This window comes from Pelodiscus sinensis, chromosome 5, assembly GCF_049634645.1.
Source record: "Pelodiscus sinensis isolate JC-2024 chromosome 5, ASM4963464v1, whole genome shotgun sequence".
NCBI lineage: Eukaryota > Metazoa > Chordata > Testudines > Trionychidae > Pelodiscus > Pelodiscus sinensis.
The window spans coordinates 106,195,463-106,220,855 of NC_134715.1; the positions used below are offsets into that span (position 1 = coordinate 106,195,463).

Below are 25,393 nucleotides of genomic sequence, written 5' to 3' on the forward strand. Positions count from 1 at the left end.
TCCCCTTAGCACGCGATCCATGAGTCTCTGGAAAGTAGCAGCTGCCCCGTGGAGCCCAAAGGGCATGGTTTTAAAATGGTAGAGGCCGAAAGGGGTGGAGAAGGCGGTCCTCTCTCGGGAGGCGGGTGTTAGCGGGATTTGCCAATATCCCTTTGTGAGATCTAGCATGGAAATGTACTGGGCTTGGCCTAGCCGTTCTAAGAGTTCATCCACCCGGGGCATGGGGTAGGCATCAAACCGAGAAATCGCATTAACCTTTCAGAAGTCGAAAGCGTATGGTCTTGTCAGGTTTCGGGACCAGCACGATGGCACTGTGCCACTCACTATGCGATTCTTCTATCACTCCTAGTTGCAGTATCTTCTGCACCTCCTCCCACACCGTCCCCCACATTTTTCTAGGAAGGGGGTGCACGGGCTCCCTCACCCTACACCCGGGTTCGATGGCTACATGGTGGCTGATCAGGCTGGTACGCCCTGGCACGGGGATAACTACTGCCTGGAACTCCTGGACTAGGTCCCACATCTCCTGTTTCTGTGCTGCTGTCAAATCTGAGCCTATGTCTACGCTGTGGGTTATCTCCAGATCTCTGGCCTATGGCCCCAACTCTGTGGGCCGAGGCTGGGGATCTACAAAGAGACCCTCTCGCGGGTTCCATTTCTTTAGCAAGTTGACATGGTAGACCTGCGTGCCCTTCCGCTTCCCCACCAAGCGTACCTCATAGTCACCTGCCCCTACTTTACGGACAATTTCGAAAAGCCCCTGCCATTTCGCCAGTAGCTTAGATTTGCATGAGGGAAGCAGGAGAAGGACCCTATCCCCCGGCTTAAACTCCCGGACCCGCACGTCCCGGTTGTAGTAAAAGGTCTGCTTGTCTTGTGCCTGCATTAAGTTAACTTTTGCAAACTCCCCCAGCTGCCGCAGTCTTTCCCTTAAGTGAAGGATGTAGGAAACCGTTCCCTGGACTCAGGTTTCCTGGTCCTCCAGGTTTCCCTTAACAGGTCTACGATCCCCCGGGGCTGTCATCCATAGAGGAGCTCGAATGGGGAGTACCCGGTCGAGGCCTGGGGGACTTCGCAGATGGCAAACAACAGGGCTGGCAGCAATTTATCCCACTTGTGCGGGTCACTCGCTGTGAACTGGCAGAGCATTGCTTTTAGTGTGCGATTAAAACGCTCCACCAACCCGTCAGTCTGTGGGTGGTACGGTGAGGTGCGAAATGTTTTAATCTGTAGTAGGTGGCATAGTTCCACCATGAGCTTAGAAGAGACATTCGTCCCTTGGTCCGTTAATATTTCCCGGGGTATCCCCACCGGAGAAAAGATCTTCATTAATTCTCCTGTGAGGGTCTGTGACGTGGTGTTTTTCAGGGGCACCGCCTCCGGGTATCGGGTGGCATAGTCTATTAAGACTAACATATGTTGGTGCCCGGCTTTTGACCACTTGACTGGTCCAACGAGGTCAAACACTACCCGGTCAAAAGGCACCCCTATCACCGGGAGGGGAACCAAGGAGGCCTTAGTTATCTCCCGTGGTCGGGTTAACAGGCACTCGGGGCAGGAGTTACAAAAATCTCTCACCTGCTTATGGATCCCAGGCCAAACAAATCTTTGGGTTATGTGCTGCAGAGTTTTTTCCCTTCCGAGATGACCTGCCCATGGGTTCGAGTGAGCCAGATCCAATACATTCCGGCGTCGCCCGGCCAGTACTAACAACTGCCAGAGGATCCCCCTGCCCTCCGCGGACGTTGTCACCCAGTAGAGACGGTCCCCACGTACCTCAAAAAAGGGCCCTTGTCTTAGCCTCGCATCCTCATCCCCGACGTTGGTCGTCTCGCCCACTTGTTCCCAGGCCCATTGTAGGGACGGGTCGTCCTGCTGCTCCTGGATGAAGTCTCCTTTGGTGTCACCGTCCCTGGTCTGGCTCCAGTCCTGAGAAGCAGCCGGGTCCCTCCCTGCGTCTCCCGCGTGCTTGGGGCTCCTTTCTCGGGCCTGCCTGACCTGTTGGGCTGCTAGTGCGCTCTCTGGTTGGCCAATCTCTGGCTTGCCGGCTGGCTGAGGGGTCCACCCTTCTATTAGTCGCTGGAAGCCCGGCCAGTCTCGTCCCAGGAGCACTGGGTATTCTAAATTTTCAGCTACCGCCACCTTACATGTCATCTCCTCCTGTCCATCAGATAATTTCACCCATACTGTGGGGTAGGGCTTCACGTCCCTGTGAATGCACTTCAGCCATATGGGGGTCCCGGGGACCCCTGAGTGTGGGACCAAGGAGGCCCGGGCCATGGTTTTGCCGCAGCCACTATCAACTAGGGCCCAAACCTCCCACCCTTCTACCTTCAGTTGGGCCAGTACTTTCTTATTTTCAGTCGCGGTGGAAATGGCCTTCTTGGCCACACTCATAACATGCCCCCTGGCTGCCCGTCCCAGACCCCGCAGGGCGTATGGGCTCCTTCTCTCTCGAGGCCTTGTCTCCCTGCGCTCCTTCCCCGGGGAGACTATCTAGGTTGGTAGGTCTATAGTCAGGGAGCCCCCTTTCCTGTCCTCCATAAGTCCGCCCCCGGCCGCCGCGGGGAGTCTGGGCCCGGACCACCGGGGGGCGTTGCCCTCGCCCCTCCCCTGGGGTCACCGCGGTCTTCCCTGAACCCTCCGCAGCCATATAGGCTTCCATAAAAGCGACCGCATCTGCTATAGTCGTGGGTTGCTGCCACCTTACCCACTTGCGGGCATCCGTCGACAGAATCTGTAAGAATTGTTCCAATACAATAACATCGACTAGCTGACCGCTAGTCCGTTTTTTGGGCTCTAGCCATCTCCAGCATGCTTCCCACAACCTTTGGGTGACCACCCTAGGGCGCACCCTGGTTGGGTACCGTTCTTGGCGAAATCTTTGCCTAAATGTCTCGGGGTTCAACCCAATTTGGTCTAGGATTGCCTCTTTTACCTTATAGTAATTGAGGGCTTCTTGCGGATCTAGTCTCCTATATGCTAATTGGGCCGGCCCTGACAAATAGGGAGCCAACAGGGTGGCCCAATGGTCTCCTGGCCAACGGGCAGCCATGGCAACCCTTTCGAACGTCTCAAGGAAGGCCTCCGGGTCGTCTTGGGACCCCATTTTGGTTAGGCGGATGGGGTAACTGAGGCACTTCGGCTGTGCCCGTCAGCCCACGGAGTTGCCCTGGCCAATACGGCCCCTTGTTGGAGCCACATCTTTCTCTGCGCTTGTTGTTGATCAGTCAGTTCTCTAACGAGCTGCCTTTGCTGCTCCTGCTGCTGTGCCACCAACTGCTGCAGGAGTTGAGTCTGCTGTTGTTGTTGCTAGCACTGATGCTTCACCAGCCACTGCCAGACTTCCTTCATCTCCATTTCCTCACCCCCTTCCCTTTCACCACGGTTTAGGACCAGGTGCCCACGTTCTCCACCATCTGTCAGGGGTTGGGCTCCCCCTCAGGCTTACAGCCCTATCATCATCGGGGTTGCCTTCCCCCAACCAACCCGATAACACCCGTGTTCCTAGGACTCTGTGCTCTCACCACCGTCAGTCAAGGCCCAGATGGACCTGTGGACACCCGTGAGGGTTCTGACCGCTCTCGCAGGGTTCGGGGCTGGCGTCCCACTGCCGAACACCGAGAGTCCTTCCCGGGGTGCCTCCAGCCGCGGGGCTTCCCCCTCGCCACTCACCCGTTTGGACCTTGCTTCCCGCGCTCCCCCTCCATCCTCCACTGCGGTGGGGATGGATCCCTGCTGCCCCCGCGAGCGGGCAGAGTGTGGGGAGGCGGGGTCTCCGCATCCGTGGAGCCCCGCGCCCCGTCACACCACCATTCCATGAGACATGCTTCCATGCTGATGACACTTGTTAAAAAAATGTGTTAATTAAATTTGTGACTCTATTGTTTATACATCTCTTGCTGTTTTATCTACATTGGCATATTTTTCATATAATAGCCGTCTTAGATGATGATTAGCACATCTTGTTTGTGTTTTGTCAGATCTGCAGGGAAAGTGCTCTTAAAAGAAAGAAGGTACCAATGTGAAATTTCCAAAGATAGCTACAGCATTTGACCCAAGGTTTAAGGATCTGACATGCCTTCCAAAATCTGAGGATGAGGCATGTAGCATACGTTCATAAGTCTTAAAAGAGCAATGCTCCAATGCAGAAACTATAGCACGTGAACCACCAAGAAAAGAAAATCAGCCTTCTGCTGGAGGCATCTGATCTGACTCATATGAAGAAAATGAACTACTGCACTACTTTGGATTGTTATTGAGCAGAACCTGTTATCAGCATGGATAACTACAACAGTGCCATGCAAATGCCTCTTCTCACTTTAAGGTGACATTGTAAAAAAGAAGCCAGCAGCATGGTCTCCTGCAAATACAAACAAATTTGTTTGATTGATGTGCTGAAATAAGACAAGTAGGATGGAGTAGACTTGTAGGCTCTAAAGTTTTACATTGTTCTATTTATGAAAGCAGATTCTTTTGTACATAATTCTACATTTTTAAGTTCCATTTTCATGATGAGATTGCATTACAGTACCTGTATTAGGTGAAGTGAAATAAAATGCCTTTTTTTACAGTGCATACATTTGTAATAAAAATATAAAATGAGTACTGTACACTTTGTATTGTGTTGTAACTGAAATCAATATATTTGAAAACATCCAAAAAAATATAATGGAATTCTACAGGTTGCACCTCTATAAACTGGATCTCTCTGGTTCGGCAACATCTCTGGTCCTGCCAGACCACAGATGTTCCAGGATCAGAGTGTCCTGGCATGCTGTTGATAGTGGAGGGGCCAGGAGCCTGGTCTGCAGTGCAGTTGGGCTGCAGCTTAGCTGGGCTGTGGAGGCAGGGAGAACTGGGAAGGCTGGTGCGTGGTGCAGCTGGACTGCAGAGTGGGAAGCCTAGAACATGTGACCCAGATGGACTGCCTGGGGAAACCAGGTGCATAGTTCAGTTGGGCTGTGGGGCAGAAGGGAAGGCAAGCTGGGCTGGGGAGGGTTAGGGGGGCAAGAAGCCCGGCACATGACCCAGCTGAGCTGTTCAGGGAGCTGGAAATGCCAGTAGAGCAGCAGGGCAGGGTGTGGAACTGGCAGCAGAGGGGCCAGAAATGACCTCCCCGGTCTGACAAAATCCCTTATCTGGGACCAGTCAGGTCCCATGGGTGCTGGAACCAGGAAGGTCCAACTTGTATTAACAGCACAAGTCATTTTTTAATTGGGCAGTCAATCATAATCAATTGTTAATCTCTGGATAGCCTTTAAATAAATAAATGATTTCTGAGATTTAACAAACACTCAAGTAATATTATTTGTGTCTCTGTGCAGAATACAAGACAATGAAGTACCCCAAACCAAAGATGGCCAGAAACAAGACCCCCGGCATCAGGAATGGTTTACTAAATACTTTTCATTCTAAACTCAATTATTTCCAAAGTACTGAGAAAGATAACTTCCCTTAATTTCACACTCATGTGAAATGTTTAATCATTGGGGAAAAAAAGTTTGAGTTGCACACAGCTTAATAGGAATCTTAGTGTTCTTGGCAACCAGCTACTATGGGATTCAAGAGTGGGTGCCTTAGAAATATGATTATAAATAACCATTGCAAACATGAAGGCAGGTTAGGTGAAAAATGATGGGTATATTGTCATCCCAATAGCCTGGTGTTGCAGAGAAATAATCCTTGATATCAAGACAAACTGTTCTACAGTTGTACAGGCAGAGTGCTGAATTTGTTCCCCAGGGACTCCTGTCCCTGTCTGGCTTTCTCTTACAAAAATACCTTAACTTTATTTTGTGCATGTTTTAGGATATAAACCCATGTATGATTATTTATTGCATCCCATGCGCTCTCATTTTATTATTTAATAGTCAAAATAAATGGGGGGAAATTACTTGTAATGGGTGTTTGATTAATCTGATAGTTTGTTTCACATTTGTTATTTAGGGTGCAGCATTTTGACAGACTATACCGTTGGGTGCTTTTAGAATTATTAATATAACTAGATTTACCTGGCTTTGCTCGGGTGTTTAACTCTAAGTTTTTACTTAAATAATTGTTTTGAAGTGGGCCTGGGAATGAGGGGTTTAGTATGCAGACTGGCCTGGGGAGAGGGAACAATCCCAACCCTCTCGCACTTCAGCAGTTTAGGGCCAGGTGAGAAGTGCCCATGGCCACTGCAGCAGGCACAGCTGGAAAAGGCGTGTGTGGGTGTAGCTCAGCTGGGGGACAGAAACACACAGACTGTCTGAAGTATATAGTAGCTAGCTGTCCCTTTCTCCACCTGTCCCTTGCTTGCCCAATGGGGTTGCAGCTATCCCGGTCCCCATCTCTGGACCCTTGCTGCCTCTATGTAGTCATTCTACAGTGTAATGCCTCCCTTTCATAAGAAATAATCAAATCCCAGGCATATCCCAGTGTCTTGGCAAAACCAAATCCTTACCTTGCTTTAAGTTATGATAAGAGGATGCTGCATACCAAATTTGATAGTCTAGCTCTTACTTTTTAGCAGTTCTTGAACAAACTGACTCACGGATGGACAGATACACATTTTAAAAATGTGTAAGATTAGAATGGGGTATTATTGCATCTGCAATTGTATAGGCAGCTGATTACAAGATACTATTCTCATTAAACATATTTAAGGATCAGTCTGAGAAATTCATGATAAAATTCAACTATGAACATTAATAAAATTTGCTTACAGATCAAATTCATGTTTTACACTTCAATTCATTATGCAGAATTTTGAACCAGAGTCTGTACAATTCATAAAGTTTCAAGTTTATGAAAGATGGATATTTAGTACATACCATCCATGTGTATCTTCAGTATTCCTACTGTGGGTATCTAAGCACTAAGTACATCAAACCATTGAAATAACCAAATTATTTACATCTTGTTCAGACACTGCTCATCATTCAGACATACTTTAAAAAGTGTGCATCTTAAACTAAATTGCCTACCTGAAGCTGGCTTAGCTGCATCCCACCCTGACATTGGACAACAAGGAGTTGCACATCTGAGCCTACTATTGAAACACCTGTAACTTTCAGACCCCTTTGCCAGGTCTTAGCCTCCTCAGGTAACCAGACCAATGCTAGGTGACTTGTGTGGGTGATTTTTCCCTTGACAAACAAGATCAGAGCAGAAGCCAGTTTTTTCTCTACAGTGCTTTTTTCAATAGGGACCATGAAGGTTTAACAATCCCATGTTAGGCGTTTGCCACTAACCCACTAGAACTGCAGTCCAAGACAGCAATACAAGAACAAGAGACAAAATGGAGCTTGCAGCTTAGTAGAGAGAGCATTCAGTCTTACACAGAATGTGAAAGTTGTACAGATATTCTCTAAACTGCCAGAACTGCATCATAATATGTCATCATACATCATTCCAGTGAGCACAAGCTACTCCATGATATGTTTAAAAGTCCAAGAGGGATAGCCATATTAGTCTGTAACTTTAAAAACAATGAGTAGTCCCGTAGCACCTGAAAGACTAACAAAAATATATATAGTATCATGAGCTTTTCTGGGAAAAATCCACTTCTTCAGATGATTATTGTATGGCGTGTGAAAATATGTAGCAGTCTCCTACATGAAAATAAGCTTCAGGCTACTGTTCAAGTCAAGCAGATGGCTTCCTTGAGTCAACAATTTAAAGAGCGGCTTTGAGAGAACGTAACTCCCAACTTCTGGAGTTAAATATCTCCTGTGTTGAAGCTTCTCTCCACTGATGGCAGAGTGAAAACAATTTAAATCTACCCTCTAAAGGGATTTTAATTTATACTTTTTTTCCTGCAGTAATACTTTGAGTAAATTGGCAAGCACAGAGCAGACAAGCTTTCTGGTTCCCTCACTTACAATATCTCAGCTAATTAGCCACATGGTACACAATCAGGCAGTACTTTCTCCACTCTATTTGCACTCCAGGTGCAGCAGCCTGAAACTGGCAACACTCAATTTCTAGCGATTCAGCTTAATCTGCTTTAATGAGGAAAGCCAACAACTTTCTTCTAAGTTGCCAAACCCTTAAGCTGAGTGGATATCATTTCAGGAGGAAAGGGGGGGGATCATAAGTTTGTAGAAACAGAGCATGGAAAGGGTAGGAAATTACAATCATTTTGCTTTGATGGAGGATGACTAGAAAATATTAAATAATATCTCCATCCTGTTCCTACAAAAAGTTACCCTACAAGATTTTAAAAGCATCACATGCCAGAGCAATTTACCATTGGCACCAACATCCTGTCAGCTCTTGTCTACACTAGGAAAAAGATGCATTTTTGATATACATCTTCTCGCCTCCCATTGGCTACATCTACACTGGCATGATTTTGTGCAAGAACTCTTTTGCAGAAGAGTTCTTGTGCAAAAACTCTTCCAGAAGAGAGCATCTACACTGGCATGTGCCTTTGCACACGAGCATCCTTGCCATTATAGACGCTCTCTTGCACAAGAAAGCTCTGATGGCCATTTTAACCATAGGGTTTTCTTGTGCAAGAAATTCACGTTGCCTATCTACATTGGCCTCTTGTGCAAGAACAGGTGCACAAAAGGGCTTATTCCTGAGTGGGAGCATCATAGTTCTTGCACAAGCAGCACTAATTTCATACAGTAGAACGTCAGTGTTCTTGCGCAAGAACTCGCGGCCAGTGTAGACAGGCAGCAAGTTTTGGCGCAAAAGCAGTTGCTTTTGCGCAAGATCACACCAATGTAGACACAGCCGCTAAGTGAAAGCAAGTGCTTATGTCACAGACAGCAGTAGTGCTCAAGAGAAAATCCTTACTTTGATTTATTTGACCAATCAATATCAGCAATAAGCCTACATTATGTCACCAAAATCAGAGGATGTGACATGATTAGAAACAGTCCCAGTGAAACTGTATACAAAAATACACTGAGATGAAAAACTCTGCAAGTACTTCTACATCTATAGTACCTTAACTTGATTTCAGTTACATTTTAGGACTGCTTTGCCAGTTCCATAAGTAATAGGACAGGACTTTATATTATAGTTGCAGTACAAGTGCATAGAATATACTATAGATATCTATACACACTTAACACATACCTGGAACACTTGTTTGAATGTAAAACCAATCCATACTTTTATCAAAGTTAAAACTATAGATTTGTCCCCATTTAGTTTGTTTGTCCCACTGTCATGTAGTAAAACACTTTATTTGTATATTACAATTCATTATACAAGGTAGAAAGACCACTGCTCTATTTCACTTTAAGTTAAAATACTTAAAGATCTAAATGTACATGTCCATCTAAATCATGTTTGCTTCATGGGTGCAGGAATATTAGCAGAAGCCTGTTCAAGATAAGCTAATGGTCCCTGTGGCATTTCTGCTGGTTTTTTGTGTTGCACATTCATGTCTTCTAGAACTTGCTGCCAGTGACGCAGTTTACCCAAGTGCTTCTGAATTAGTGCTTCTTTCCTCTGTAATTCATTTTTCAATTCTGAAACATCCTGCAGTTGAGAAATCTTGAATTAGTAAATAACTTATTTTCATTGTAATAAGATTATATAACCTAATTTTAACTATTACAGTTCCTACAAAACAATGAACAATTCTCCAAGTGAAAACAACTTAACTCTGAGGGCTTGTCTACACTTACCAGAGGATCAATGCTCTGGTGATCAATCTTCTGGAGTTCAATTTAGCGGGTCTAGTAAAGACCCACTAAATTGAAGGGTGAGAATGCCCCCATCAACTGAAGTACTTCTTCCAGTTGTGAGGACTAAGGGAGATCTACAGGAAAGTTTCTCCTGTTGATCGCCTGCTGTGGGGCCATCCTAGAAAACTGACATAAGGTACGTCAACTCCAGCTACACAGTTGTCATAGCTGGAACTGTGTATCTTACAATGATTTTCTCTGCCAGTGTAGACCTGGCCTGAGAAGTGGCTGAACTAAAGATGAAGTAATTTGGCTACTCCCTTCCCTTTGTGTGTAGAATACATTTTGATATGCACACCAAGACATGTACAGAAGTGTACCACCAACAGTAACACATGCTGCCAGCTGTGGGCACTCTTGCTAATCGGTTGGGAGGCATTTGAATCTCCCCTGGATGGCCATCCAAGTGCACCACTGACAGGAAACACTGCTCCCTCCCATGATATACATCTAACTCGAGGAGTATAAATATGAGGCCTGGTAAATGCATGTAATCAAAAAGAAGTTTGTTTTCTGCACATTAAATTTGACTAAATGGTCTGTTCCCTTACAGAGGCATATCCCTCTGGCTGATTATCTCCTTTAATGCTTCAGAAAACAGACATCCAGATTATCTGACATGCTATAAAGAGCTACTGAGAGTCACCCAGGAGAGCTCTACCAAACTTATAGTGATGAGAAGATAAACTCAACCATTGTTTGTTCCGTACTTGTCTCGGATTCCCTGTACTATCATGCAACAAAAGAAACACCCTTAGTCTTCAGAGAAAGGAACAATTTAAAATTTCACAGGTAAAGAAGATAAAAAGATGGTAAATTCCTACCTCTTTAATAACTAGCTCTGGTTTCTGGACAGAAAGATGTAATCTTTTTTGTAGGAAGAAACATTCAGTTTGTCTCGCAACATCCAGAAATTTCTGGATACACTGATCAACACCTAAAATACAGAAATAAAACTAGATATAAAAGAAAAATCAAAGACCAGATTAGTTTAACAACCTCCATAGAAGAAAATTAATTAATGTACATTTTGCCTCTTTGCCCAAGTAGCCAGGTATTCAGTATTTAAAAACTAAGACACTTGAGACAGCAAATCCAAAACCTTGACGTCAACTTTTTTTTTTTTTTTTAAGTGTCCTGTAGTTATAAAATCTGAAGTTCTTATATAATGGAGAGTAAACTGACTGGGTATATTGACAGATTATCTCTCCGCAGACCTTTTACTTCAGCAAGTTCTAAAAGGCACTCCTCTTTTTGAACAGTAACCATGACAATCAGTATTCCATAAGATGTGGAAAAAAATGGTCACTTCCATTTTCACTGCAACAGATTAAAATTTCTCTAATGATAAAGGACCTCAAAAAACAAGTATACAACACAATATCACTAATTTGGGTCTTGAATGCAAATATGTGAAATAAGATTTCAATGTATTCCCGTGCAGCGATGAACAAAGCCCTACAGTAATGTTTAGATGAATTGTATTGAAAGTGGCATATTTATTAATGATGCTTACCAAATTTATTTTTCACTTCAAAAGCTATGAATGGGACACATCCAGCCCACTTCATTAGCCTCATTAACAGGTATGCTGACAGGTACTTCTTGTGCTGTTATATATTTTGGTTTCTGTTATTTCCACTCCAACTCATCTGATGAAGTGAGTTTTATTCTTATTTTTATCTCTAAGTTGCGACAGGACTACTCTTTAGGGATGTTAAAATGCAGAAAATTGACTAGTCGAGTAGCTGATAGAATTTCCATTGATATTTGACTAGTTAATAGGCACTTCCTCATTCCTTCTTTGAAATGTACAAGAACCCTCGCTGGGGCTCTTGTACATTTCGAAGGAGGAATGCAGAACTCCAGGTACAACCAGGTACAACCCCGCTGACTCCGGGCTGCACACAGGGGTCCCCAGTGGGGGCTCTTGTGCATTTCAAAGCCATGGAGCCCAGCGGTCAGCAGGGGACTCCCCAGCTGACCCCAGCTCCACTCAAATGCCACAGATGATCCCGTATTCTGGGGAAATGCTGCACAGAACCTGGAGTCATCTGGGGAGTCCCCAGCTGACCCCAGGCTCCACAGTGCTTAGGCGTTTTAAAGGGGCAGCACCGCACAGCTGAGCCGCGGACCAGCTATGCAGTGCTGCAGCTTTGAAGTACCCCTGTCCTCCTTTGCTGCCTCTATCTTATGGAGCATCCCTATAAACATCCCTACTACTTTTTGTTTTAAAAATGTATTTAGTTATCCAACAAGAGTTTTCTTTAGTCCAGCACAGTCCATAAATATAACTGGATATCTGAAAACAGAATGATGAGCTAGTTTTCAAAAACTCATAAGTCATTTTTGAAAATGGGAGTTCAGCTCTTAAATCACTGATTTTCAATTAAGACTTTTGCTCCTAAATTACTTCTGTAAATTTTACCCACAGCCTTTTTCTACTTCATATATAACCATAAACTACTATAAACAAATGAGATTCAAGAATTAGAGATTGGCTGCTAATGCTGCCATTGCATAAGTAGAACAGCATATAGAAATACTGTCAAGTGAGGCAAAACACTAGCTCTCATTTTCTCCCTATCTTTTTGCTAAGTCACTGCAATTCATGCTGTTCTTTAGTTTTACAAACCAAACACTCCTCTCTCATTGACAGCTAACTATAATACTAATGGAAAAATTCCACAAGGCCATGACTGTAATAGGACCTTTTTGAAAAATTCTTATAATTGTTAACACTAATTCAGCTCCATTGGGTTTAGCCACAATTGGATCTCTACCCCAACAAACACATGTGATGCCTTTAACAATCTGGGTCTAACTTGATCAGACAGATCTTAATAGGGTTAGCTGACAGAGTATTTAGAACAATGGTGGTACCTCCACTGTTGCTTCCCGATTAGCACAGACCAGTGAAGCTCAACAGTATCAACAGGGGTAATACTTTTCTTAGATTTCATAGTGCAGGTTGGCCCTACACATGTACAGATTCCTGAAAGTACGTGTCATAAATTAAAAGAGATGTAGTTTAAAAATGGTTACCAATCCCTTGACAACCACATGCTAGCCAGATCCAGACGCTGGCAGGCTCGCTTACCCGTTCGGATTTCCTCCTGATCCGTGCCATTCACGTAATCCTGACTCACAAGCGAGGCGAAGCAAGCCTAGAGCACCGGGGAAGCAGAGGGACTTGTTACAAGGGAACGCAGGGCGCCCTGCGCACGTGCCACGGCAGCCCCCGCAGCGTCGCCCCCGCCGCAAACGCCTCAGCCCTGGACACCCCCCCCCCCAGCCCGCCCGACCCGAACCACCCGCCTCCCCCACGGCCCCGAGCGCCCGGCCCGGCCCCTGCCTCAAAGGAAGCCTCCAGCTCGTCCACCAGCGTGCCGTTGGGGTTGCGCGGCCCCGCGGGCGCCGGGAGCAGGCCGGCCTGGCCGGGTCCGCCAGGAGGAAGCGGAGGGGGAGGTGGCCCCGGCGGCTGGTTTGTAAACATCCCGCTCAGAGCCGCCGCCATGACAGGCCGCCTCCAGAGCGAACTGCGCACGCGCGGAGGGCGAAGGGGCGGGGTTTGCGAAGGGGCGTGGCGATGTGGCCAAGAGGCGGGGCCGGGAGCGACTCTTCCCCGCGCCGCGTTCCTGTTCTGTCCTTGCCCGGCAGGAGCGGCTCGCAGGGCCCCGCTGCGGCAGGACAGCAGAGCAAGCGCCGCTTGGTGGCCGCTGGACGCCTCCCGCCAGCCGGGGAGTTTTCCCCACCGCTCGGGGCAACAGGCGGCCGAGCCTCGGTGCATCAACCCCCATCGGGGGGGACCCGCTTCCCCACTTCACCTTTGCCCATTGAGAGTTGGCTTCCTCCCCCCCCTCCCCCCGCCTAAGGGTGCGTCGACCCCAGAGGCATAGTGAGGGACGGGGTGTTATGTGCCCAGGGACAAAGGCAAAATGTGTCATTTTTCCTCCCCCGCACGGCCCCGAACCTAGTTAAATTTGGTAAAAGTCCACTTCAGGCTTTATTGAATCTGACCTGTCTTCCCTATTCATCACCAAAAAGAGGGAAATTATTTTACAGCAGGTGAAAAAAATCAATGCTAATAGCCAAGGCTCCGGTTTACATAGGGCATTAAGAATGTGCCCAGAAATAATGCTGCTCGTGCATAATGCCACCTTGCTGTCCTAAATTTAGTATTCTCAATCTGCATATGGATCATCTAGAGCCACGGTGTCCAACACTTTAGCCACTTGTGGCTATTTGGCCAGTTGGGTGTGGCTAGTTGGCTTGAACAATGTAGCTATTTGACCAGTTGAGCGTGGCTAGTTCCCTGTAATCACTATAGTGGCTACTGCTTCAGAAATGATTGGACAGCACGCATCTAGGAGTTAAAAGCATGGTACTGAGTGTCAAAAGATGAACAGTAAATAATTCCAATTCTACCACCGATTGGGTATATGGACATGGGCAATTTTGTAAAATCCTCATCACCACATTGCTTTGAAAGTACCATGGCAAAGTACTATAGCAAGGGAGAGGGAAAGATTATCTTTGTCACATATACATGGTCAACAGTTTGTTTTCCTCCAGTCTCAGTACAATTGTAGGAGTACATCTGTTCCAGTAGTCTCTGATACCAAACCTGCTGTGAATTCTTGTGGCCAGCCATGGTTACAGGAAGCAAGACACAAATGCTGTCTTCTAAACAATTAGCTTGCTCTAAGTCCTAGTAGTGAACTGGAATGGGTTACTTAGGGAGAGGGTGGAATCTCCATCCTTAGGGTGTGTCTAGACTGGCATGATTTTGCACAGAAGTGGCCACTTTTGCGCAAAATCTTGCCGCCGGTCTACACTGGCCGTGAGTATTTGCGCAAGAACACTGACTTTGTAATGTACAAAATCAGTGGTTCTTGCGCAAATACTCCGACGCTCCCACTCAGGGATAAGTGCTCTTGCACAAGTATTCTCGCGCAAGGGGGCCAGTGTAGACAGCCACGTTAATTTCTTGCGCAATAAAGCCCGATGGCTAAAATGGCCATCGGAGCTTTCTTGCTCAAGACAGCGTCTACACTGGCTCGGATGCTTTTGCGCAAAAGCAAATCTTTTGCACAAAGGCACATGCCAGTATAGACACTCTCTTGTGCAAATACTTTTAACGGAAAAACTTTTCCATTAAAAGTATTTGCACAAAATGAGGTCAGTCTAGATGCAGCCATAGAGGTTTTTAAGTCCTGGCTTGAAAAAGCCCTGGCTGGGATGATTTAGTTAGGGTTGGTCCTGCTTTGGGCAGGTAGCTGGACTCAATGACCTCCTGAGGTCTCCTCCAGCCCTAGGATTCTATGAATTGTAGTTGGAAGTGTGATGGAAATATTAACATGAGGGTTCAGATTTCAGAATCTAAATCACAGTCCTTCATCTGGTGGCTCATGGTGGTGCAGACCAATCAGTTTAAAAAAAAAAAAAAAGGAACTTAAGTTACGTCTACATTGCACATTCTTGCGCAAGAAGATATGCAAATGAAAATAAGCAGCAGAATGGCTCTTGCACAAGAGGGGGCTTTTGCACAAAGAGTAGCAGTGTAGACTGCTCCATGCGCAAAATGGCGGCTCATTAGGTATGCAAATGGGGAGTGACAATATTCATCGCTGCGCCTCATTTGCATATCTTCTTGCGCAAGAATGTGCAATGTAAACGTAACAGTCTCTGTAAACTCCTCTATTTAAATAATATAGTGCATTAGAAAAGTTGTCCCTCTCTCTGACACCCTGCAAGAACAAGATTTTCCTTTAACAATTCCTCTCCTAAACTCTGCTCAGAGTGTGAGTAGCATTAACTATGGTATCACCCCAGAAGGAAATTACTGAAATCAAAAACAGTCATGTTCATTTCAGCTTTATTGAATGCACAAAAGAAAAATCAATGCAGACACAATGGAAAAAAGCATAACAATTGTCAGATGTATTTATGCTAAGCTTCTTTCCAGGAATTATGAACTGCAGGAAATTAAGTTTCCTATAATTATGCTCAATAAACTGGCATCTCATATTGCAATTGGCAAGATAATCCATCTCCCTGCTGAACATAGTAAGATTCTTCACAGCTGATTTTCTGGTCCTTTATCTAGTCTAAGAACCCTCTAGCAATGGAGTCTCCCAATACCTAATAAAGCAGTATTACGTATTAGTTGATTAAACAGATGGTAACAGTACTTCTAGCTTCTCTCTTACATTGTTCTGATAAAATTTCTGTCAATAAACCCTATTAAGAGTTATTCTTCCATGTATGGTACATGCAAAACACAGAGATAGGGTCCTGATTCCAAATTAATGGCTTTATAATGGAGGTTACATTACCATGTTTACACAAAAGAACTTTCTAAAGCAGCTAAAGGTAAATTTGTTTATAACCATTACACAGATCAAGTCCAGATTTTTACAATTATCTTTTTTCTAGTATTAAATGTCTAAGAATAGTCCAAGCAGAACTATTGGATAACCATGGAGGGAACCCTCAACTATGGGATATTCTTACCCAGTAAGAACTGTTTATAAAATGCATTTCTCTTTCATCATTATATCTTTTCAGATTATGGGAAGTATTCCTGTATTGCAAATATATGTCCACATTTTGGATTTTACTAAAGTTTACATATTCCGTAAGCCATTAATTGGTTTTAAAATAAATTTTAAGATTAATTGAAGTAGATAGATTTAAGGCAGTGTGGACGATTATAAAATTACTATTTTACTAGATATTTTGCTTGTCTTTGCTCAGTCGTGTAGCAAACTCTGTTAACGTTCGTGTGGGTCGTCCTGCCATGCCTTTTCGAAGATATGGAACCTCATCTTTATTTGACATCACACCAGCAATATCTAAGTGAGCCCAGTTAGCGACAGTCACAAATTCTTTCAGGAAGGCAGCAGCTGTGCATGCACCTCCAGCTCTGTTGGGAGAGGACAGAGAAGGGCGGGGGGGAAAAACAGATGTTTGAAAACTTAATAAGTCAATAATAAAATGCACACAGAATGGTTATCTATTCCATAGCAACTATGGATTTTCAAGATGTTATAATCAACATGGATCCACATGCAAATCTAGCTATGTTTCTCAGGCTTGTAGCTGTACCTATGCCGCTTAATGTTTCCATACAAAACCATAAAATGGTGGAGCAGCTGCAACCCTCCCTCATTTCTCTCTCAATTAGAAGCTAAGGACTCCAAAAAGTAGGGACAAAGGGCAGAGCAGATTTACACTGACTTACATCTCAAAGAACCACAGTTGCTACAAGGCCAAAAAACAATTCTTCCCCATTCCAGTATTTGTCAGTGTAGTTGGTGGAAGGCAGTACATTTCATCAGGCAATCCAGGGACACAGGGGATGCTGGATTATGGAAGTTTTGCAGACCATGGAGGGTGCTGGAGTGGGGTCTGGGAAGGAGGGAGTGGGATGGGGCGCTTCCTTGATACCCCACTTCTGGGGGCACATGAGGCTCCATGCTGACTGCTGCTCTCAGGCACCATCCCCCACTGCCATGGGAGCAGTGGGGAAAAGCCTAAGGGGAAGCATGTTGCTGCATCACTGTTCTGTGTGCTGCAGAACTGCATCCTTCTCCCCCTGCCAGGATCTGTACCATGGGTGTTCCTACATTAGGGATACACCTGAACCTTCCTACCAAGAGTATCGCCTCAGAATGGTGGGAATGAAAAATCTTAGCTTGATCAGTCAATGACAGAAGCATTGTTTTGCTGAACTTGGCATGGGACCTGGTTGCTGTGTTAAAGACATAGGCTATGTCTACACTGGCCCCTTTTCCGAAAGGGGCATGGTAATTTCAGAGATCGTAATAGGGAAATCCGCGGGGGATTTAAATATCCCCTGCGGCATTTATATAAAAATGTCCGCCGCTTTTTTCCGGCTTTTAGAAAAGCCGGAAAAGAGCGTCTACACTGGCCCCGATCCTCCAGAAAAAGCGCCCTTTTCCAGAGGATCTTATTCCTACTTCAAAGTAGGATGGGACATATGCGCTCACAAAGACAACATAAAAGTAGAGATGTAAAAGTGTAACTCTGTAACTGCTGAAAAATCATAGCGGTTATACAAGCTGCAAGCTCTGCAGTATAAAGCTTAAGTAAGCTTTAAACTTCGGAGCTCACAGTGAAGCTGCCTCCCTGGGAGTAGAGCCAGGGATGCTGCTAGCCCTGCTCCTAGGGAAGAGGCTTCGCTCTGGGGAGCCACTGTATAATCTACAGCAGTGGCAGGAGAGAGGGACATGGACAGGGACTGTTCTGGGGCTGAAGCAGCCCCCTGCCAAGGGCAGGGAGTTCCTCCAGACTTTACCATTGGAAAAAAAAAAAAAAAGTGCGAGGGGGGGGGGGGAGAGAGATAAATCTCAACCATTACAGGTGAGGTGTACATGTTAAGCTTTTACATCCCTACCTAAAATATTTTCTTGTGTTAAGATAATGGAGGAAGTCTTCCAAAACATCTAGTGCATAGCTAGAGTCTGGTTTTATGAAAAAGATTAGTAGATTAACTGGTTGATTTAGGTGAAATTCCAAGACTACTGAAGACTGCACCCTAAGTTGATGGCAGAACACCACTGTGTTACTGTGAAAGAAGGTGTAAAGAGATCCATCTCATTGGACCTCATTAGCCTTCCCTTTTGAGGTAACAGTCAGCTGAGGGAAAGATGATGAACCAAGCAATCTGACAGCAGCTCAAAAAAGGCTGCTCCATGAGCTTCCAGAGAATAGTGTTGCAATTCCATGCAGAAGTTGGTTCTGATAGGTGGGGGAGTACGCAGGAGGCCCTCGATAGAACTGATGGAGAGTACCACAGACAAGAACATGAGACAGCTCAGAGTGTATGTGTGGTCCGCAGTATTCAAGACTAATGTTGTGACATGAGGCACATGCACACTAATGCACCTGAAGAACACAATGATACTCAATATTTGGAAGAATTACAGACTCTTGTGCCTGTTTAAATGGACTATAACTCCCTCCCACAGATATAGTGATAGCACTGGTGTTCTCATTCCCAGTTTCCAGATATACAGCTCTCATCATTTTTGAATGGTAAAAATTGCTTATAGTTTGGTGCAGCTCTCCCACACTCACCCCGCTTTGCAGAGACACATGCCCAGAGGTGCACAAAAGGGGGAACTCCCTATGTTTTACTGTGTGTAAGGACTGCACCGTTACATAACCTTGAGTAGGACACACAGTGGTGGCTAGGAGGTTCATAGTATGTTCTTCCTCTGAACAACAGCTGCTATCACCAGCTGCTCCTCAACTGTCAAATAAAGATCAGGCTTTACATACTAGTAATTTTTAAAAGTAAAAATATTAAAATCTCAATTCCTGTTTTAAAATCTAACTGTACTAATGTAAGTTCAGAGCATTCCTATAACTTTGGATATGGCTGGCTCTTTCTAAAACAGAAACGTGATAATCAGTCAAGACAAGAGTTGCTGCATTTCAGTTAAATAATGTACCTGCTATATTTTCCAATGTTACTGAGGTCTGCAAGTTGACATTCGGTAACCTGTTTTGTGTAATGTTCAAAGAGAGGCATTCTCCAAACACGGTCCCCTGTCAAAATACTGGCCTATCAACGAAACAACTGTTATACTTGGGACAAAATAGATATGTTATTTTTTGTTATATTGTCTGTGCAATCTTAGCTTTGGGTGGACTGGTTAGTTATGAAACTACATCAGAAATTAGTAATATAAGATAACTTCTAGCATCTGAAAAAATATGCTAGAAAAATAAAAGATGAAACAATTTTTGGATGCTTTAAATGTTGCCCTCTGTGATTATGATAAAAAATAGCCAATTTTCTGCAAGACACATTTTTCTGCTGGTAATGCAGCCTTTTTATAAATCACTTCCCTGGAGGCTTCCCTCAGTTTGACCATATATTATGCGTTGTTAAGAATGTAATGAAAGACACTTAATCAAGACCAATTCACCTTTTAACGTAAGTTACCACTAACCAGTAGATCTAGAATTTACAAATAACCAATAAGCCTCAGGAGGGTGTAAACCCTTGACATACATGTGCATGCCACAGTATGATGTAAGCTATCAAGAAGTATATCAGTGGGTCAGCAATTCACAACTCATACAACTTATACTTCTCAATTAAATGCAATGTTAACCTCCCCCTGCAACACAATAGTTTAAAACTGAATACAACACCTATTTCCACTTCTATAAGAGACATTCAGGAACATACATGTCTATTTAAAAAAAAGTCCTACCTCATAAAGATGAGTCCAAAGCCAAGATGAATTGGTAAAAACTCCAGTTGCAGCAGATCCTAGTGCTACATCCATGGCACCTATAATACACCATACTATAAATCATACTCTTGCTCTTGATGAAGAACCAGCGTGTTTCATCCTCCAACTGTATTTTTATAAGATAATTTCCTATCCTCCCCATCCCTGATTCCTACCTTGGACCTCTGCATTTATTAAAAAAAAATATTGAAAACTTGCTCCTTTATATGAATTAGTAATGAGACTGATTGTACCCATGGTCATCCCTCCTCAATGGAAATGGATGGGTAGGCATCTCCATAAGAGTATCCCTCTTTGCCCAGGACCCCACGGAAGGCGGTTTGGATGGAAGGGAGACTGACAAGCACTATGTCCTCCATACCATGATCATCAGGTAGGAAAGGAAGCACGATCCAGGTCTTTTTGGCAACAGGAATTCCCTTTTCAGGAGGACCCAGTCATCAGCTGGCTAAATCTTGGTGGTACAGATAGAATGGACACTGTCAAAAGGCAAGCTGCCCAAGATAGGGTGGTAGATGGCCCAAATCTCTCATTATCACTGGGCACATGAAATCATCTAAATTCTGTTCTATAATTCACACAGAAATCTGGGAGGAAGCTTAGATACTGCCTTCCCTTTATAACTTGCCTCCCATTGATTGCACCACAGAAGGGGATGGGCTGGCCAATAACCTTAACATAAACTTTTTATCCAGCCAGTTATAAAAGTTCCTTGTATTTCAGCTCTATAGTTACTATTTGGGGACAAATAAAAGGAATACAGACAAGTAACTGAAGCCCAAATGTAGGTTTTCTAAAAGAAAATATTAATAGAAATACTTCTGTGAATTTGTAATGGCATGGCATCCATCTCTCATGCATGCTCCATCAGGTCAGGTATGTCTGCCGTCTTTAAATAGTCCCAGCCCTGATACTGGGCCATACCCCTTAGGGCTTCCTCTCTGGAGCAAAGGTTTTATCCTCTTGATCTACTCTGGTCGTAGCTCTCTAGCTCAACCACTAAGTTCCCCTTCTGGGGATGTCTCACTCTCTAGTTGTAAGCCAGTTCCCCAGTGTCCTTTTGGGAGGATGGGGAAGACCCAGGTCTGTCCACTACTTTGGATCCCAGCCCAAAGACCCTAAGAATAGCTGCCATTTGCCACCATCTCCTTTTAATTACACTGCATTCAGTTCCCTGCGCCACTTCCTTGAGGCCTCAACCTTTGCCCATGCTTCACCCTTACCTCAGGGCTCATTTAAGTTCAGACCCAGCAGCCAGCCAGACTGCCAGGAGCTCTTTTTTCCCTGATCCTTGCTAGCACTGAGCTGTCCGTGGTGTTGCAGTCCCCTTAGGCTAGCACCAACTGCACTCCTCTAGCTACAGGAAGGAACTGACTAGATCTGGCTCTGCAGACCTTTTATATGGCCCTCCGAGGCCCTAATTGGTTGTTTCCTGTAGCCTCTCTGGTTGCGTCCCACGCAGCTACTCCAGGCTCCTTGGAGGACTGCTCCTTTCTTGGGACAAGTGTAGCAGGAACCTGAGGCCTCCAGGAGGAGAGTTCTGGGCCTACTCTGCCCCCCTCACAGTATTCAGTGAAACAGTTTCCTTGTTTGGAATTTGAAATTCCTTTGCTATGTTTGTAATGTAAACTTTTCAGCTTAGGAAACTACAAAACCTGAAGCTTACACAACTGTCTAAACCAGGAGTCTCAAACTCAATTTATCTTTGGGCCAGTGCCAGTGCCAGTCCTCAAATCCTCCTGGTTGGCCAGCAGGTACCACACTCTAGCAGGGCTCTGGGGAGGTGGCGTGGAACTCTGTGCATTCCCCTCATATACATCTCTCAGCCTCGCCTGCTGGTCCACATGCCCTCCCCCCCACACATCCTCCAGCCCCATCTACCACCCCCGAGTGACTAAAAACCCACCTGGGGCCCCTGCCACCACCACCTGCAATGCAGCACAGCTAGAGTGGCTTATGGATGCTAGTTCCATGCTGCTGCCTGCATATCCCAGTGGCCTGGAGGAGGTGTGTGCAGAGCTGTCCCATCCACAGGTGTAACCTATGAAACTATTAACTCACTTTGTGAAATTGACTAGATACCAGTAAATGCCAACTACCCTGATTTGATCACAAACTTCCTAATGAGTGAGACCCTTTATTCCTGGAAAGCCCCAGCCACATTATGAGAATTAAGCTAGATCTGGGAACTTCACTACCTGATGCCTCATGAACCACTATCAACTATGAGCGCTCTGACTTAGCAGGCTATGCTTGTTTATTGGTGCACGGTATTAGAAGAGAATCCCAGCTTTTTTCTTTTTCTTTTTAAAAAGGAAGATTTTAGGCCTTGTAGTTTGTGAAGCAATGCTAGAAAACATGCCGCGAGTTTAGCCAAAAGACTTCAAACACAGATGCTAAATAAAAATGTCCCAAGTGTATTTTTATCTGTTATTTCAAGAAGCCATTTTATTTTTGGGGGTGGGAAGGCTGATTAATGAATTTTGTACTCTTCAAGTTATCAATACAGGGGGAGACACTGAAAAAACCTGAAACTGAGTCGTCACTTTGACATCCTCATGTCCTCACGCTAGGATGTTTTCCCCCACCCCACTAATGTCCGCACACTTGCCCTGGGATCCTGCCTTCCCCCCCGCCACTAACATCTGCGTCCTTGCACTAGAATTCCCTGCCCACACTTGGAGTAACCGAAAGTGAAACTCACCAGTCCCACCTCACTGGCTACAGAAACGTGTCAGTTCGGGTGGCTCCCTGGCCAATGTGGCTCACACCATGGCAGAGGCAGGCAGCATGACTTCCCGGACGAAGCAGTGCTCTCTGCATCCGGGATTATGTGACCACTAGGAGCCATGCATGCGGGAGAGTCCCTGTGCACCACCCACCTCTCCCCTCACCTCCACCTCCATACTGAGCCGGCAGCCATGCAGGCCTGATTAAATAACTTTTTTAAAATGTTTTGCAGGCCAGACTGGGGAAGTGCTTGGGCTGTAGATGACCCAAGTCATCGGCTGGGAGTTTGAGACCCCTGGTCTAAACAGAGTAAGTCAACACGCTAAACCAATTAAATGAAAAAGGCTCTACCAAGATACTGACCACGTATAAGACAAAGAGCTTACACACTAGTGCTTCTGTTAACAGAGGGCTGCTTCTCAATGCTGATCCTTCTTGGGACACGCAGTGTCTGTCAACACTGCAATTAGTCACCTCTGCCAGCCCTGTGCCAACTCACACACAGGCTCATAGGGCTCCGGCAGCGGGGCTATTTAGTTGTAGTATAGACATTTGGGTTTTAGCTGGCGCTTGGGCTCTAGTACCCTGGGAGGTGGGAGGGTCCTGGAGATAGCTCAGGCTGCAATCTGAGCCAGAACGTCTACACTGCAATTAGACAGCTCCACAGCCTGAGCAAGCTGGCACAGGGCTGTCGCATTTGTCTAGCTACAGTGTAGACATACTCTCAGCGCCCACACAGTGCCCATTTTAATACCAGAGAATATCAATATTAAAAGCTCTGAGGAGATCTGCAAGAGGCCAGAAGCACACAGAGCTTGGGCTACTCTTCATCTCCTTGGCACTTAGACATCCCAGGCAGAATCAGCATTATCATGGTGGTGGCCACTACCTTCTCTTCTGGTCTGTGAAGTATCTGAAGCAGAAGTTACTTTTATACAAGCCAGTAATCCTGGAATCAGCTTTCTCTTTGGCTGAAGAAGTTACTTTATACACTTATAAAATAGCATAAACGATTAAATAAATCTAATTAAGACATCATTGACATATAGGTAAAGATTTTTTTGGTTTTCTTTACATATGAATTTTTAACTCAATGAAATCCTGTTTCTAAAGTATAGACTCCTTTGTTTTTCTGATAAATGTTTTGCTGTGATGTATGAAAACACACATTTATTTTTAAAAAATAAAAATAAAACGTAACTACAAAATTCATACATAAACAAGGAGAACAAAATACATAGGTGACAAAATTTTCATTTATTAAATGAAAACTTCTCTAAGAAATGTATTTAAGGGGAGTTAGTTTTTCATTTCGAGAAGCTATTTTACAACATAAAGCAGGAAAAAGAAATTGGTTACCTGTTAATGTTGCAGCATTCACTATGGCCCTTGCATTAAAATTGTGGGCATAACAGAGAGCATCAGCTATTAGTAATCTTCCCTCTGCATCTGTGTTATCAATCTGAAGGTACAAGAGAGGGATAAAATGGTCATCTGCTCAAAGTTCCCCTTTACTTGACTTGCTTCTTACAAATTCTTTTTAAAGTGACCATCTGGGTTTTTGGCTATCAGATGGAAAGTGGCAGCTGTAATACAGCTTGTGCAATAACAGAAGGTAAATTTAACTCTTTGCAAATATAAATACAAAACAAAAACAGAAAACATTTTGATTATCACTTATTTTCAGAGTAAATAAACTGGAGCAGGACACTAAAATCAACTGAAATGGAGCTCTGAAGCATTCAGAAAATTATTTTAAATATTGAGCAGGGAACCCCAGAGCATTGCTCTAAAGCCTCCCATGCTGAGACTCATAGATGTCAGCAGCACAGAGCAGAGCAAGAGGGGTATTGTAGAAGACTAGTTATTGTCCCCCGCAAAACCCATGGGAATCCAATGGCTATTATCAAGCAGCTGCAGGGGGAGCTAACCAGTGGAAATGTAGATCCTACCAGAACTATATTGCCAGGAGTGAAACTGTAGAGCAACAAAAAAGGCAGAAGGCATTCCTATAAATGGCTCTGACATCTGTGCAGAGACCCCATTTCCTTTGGCTCTTGAGGCCTCTTCTCCCCCCAAATCTATGGCTTCTATAGCCACTCCTGTTTAAGGCAATGCTTTACAGTGGTAGCCCTTTATAGTGATAGCTGCATGGTAGCGCTTGTGATGCTTTCCTGAAACTCCTAGCTCTTTCTCTATGGCAGGGCGTGATGAGGCCGCTCTGAAGCACAGTGATTTAGAACTCAATCTTCATGCATATAGCTTGGTGAAACCTCAGGAAACTGAAAGATTCTAAATATCAAAGCCAAAAGGTAATATCAGATTACACAAAAACTCTGGAAGGAGAAATAGTGATTTGTCAAGTATACAGCAAGGGTGGGGAACCGATTTTCAGTCAGTGGCCACTAACCCACAGAAAAATCAGTTGGTGGTTATCTCCAAGTGAGAAGCAAAAAAAAAAAAAAAAAAAAAATCAAGAACATCTCACTGACCCAGCCAAAACAATCACCTCATTCACACTCAACATAGGGGACTGGATGTCGCTCACGCTGAGGTTCAGGAACTTTCCAGAGCAGCGGAGTGGAGATTTGCTGCAGGGCTGGAGCATGACCACTGGCTTGCCCCACTGCAGGTTGTAGATTCCCCACCCCTGGGCTGTGTCTACACTGCACCCCT

At 44.8% G+C, this 25,393-nt stretch overlaps 3 protein-coding genes across 3 annotated transcripts in view; 1 reads left to right on the forward strand and 2 right to left on the reverse strand.

Annotated features, from left to right (window-relative positions):
• The window catches only part of FAM184B (family with sequence similarity 184 member B), an 88,744-nt gene extending 82,040 nt beyond the window's left edge, over positions 1 to 6,704 (forward strand). Inside the window, exon 17 of the mRNA XM_075930681.1 lies at positions 5,328 to 6,704. Coding sequence (XP_075786796.1) covers positions 5,328 to 5,418 — 91 coding nt within the window. The 3' untranslated portion in view covers positions 5,419 to 6,704. The remainder of the gene's footprint in view (positions 1 to 5,327) is intronic.
• A 2,462-nt stretch (positions 6,705 to 9,166) lies between these two features.
• On the reverse strand, positions 9,167 to 13,240 carry MED28 (mediator complex subunit 28). Its single transcript, XM_075930683.1, has 4 exons — positions 13,048 to 13,240; positions 12,793 to 12,859; positions 10,517 to 10,629; positions 9,167 to 9,483 (listed from the first exon to the last, which is right to left on the reverse strand). Exons 1-4 carry the CDS (start codon positions 13,207 to 13,209, stop codon positions 9,286 to 9,288), a joined length of 540 nt encoding a protein of 179 aa, XP_075786798.1. The 5' UTR covers positions 13,210 to 13,240; the 3' UTR covers positions 9,167 to 9,285.
• A 2,313-nt stretch (positions 13,241 to 15,553) lies between these two features.
• Positions 15,554 to 25,393, reverse strand: part of LAP3 (leucine aminopeptidase 3) — a 30,276-nt gene continuing 20,436 nt past the window's right edge. Inside the window, exons 10-13 of the mRNA XM_075930682.1 lie at positions 24,077 to 24,179; positions 19,946 to 20,025; positions 19,175 to 19,287; positions 15,554 to 16,620 (exon numbers count right to left, since the gene is read on the reverse strand). Coding sequence (XP_075786797.1) covers positions 16,425 to 16,620; positions 19,175 to 19,287; positions 19,946 to 20,025; positions 24,077 to 24,179 — 492 coding nt within the window. The 3' untranslated portion in view covers positions 15,554 to 16,424. The remainder of the gene's footprint in view (positions 16,621 to 19,174; positions 19,288 to 19,945; positions 20,026 to 24,076; positions 24,180 to 25,393) is intronic.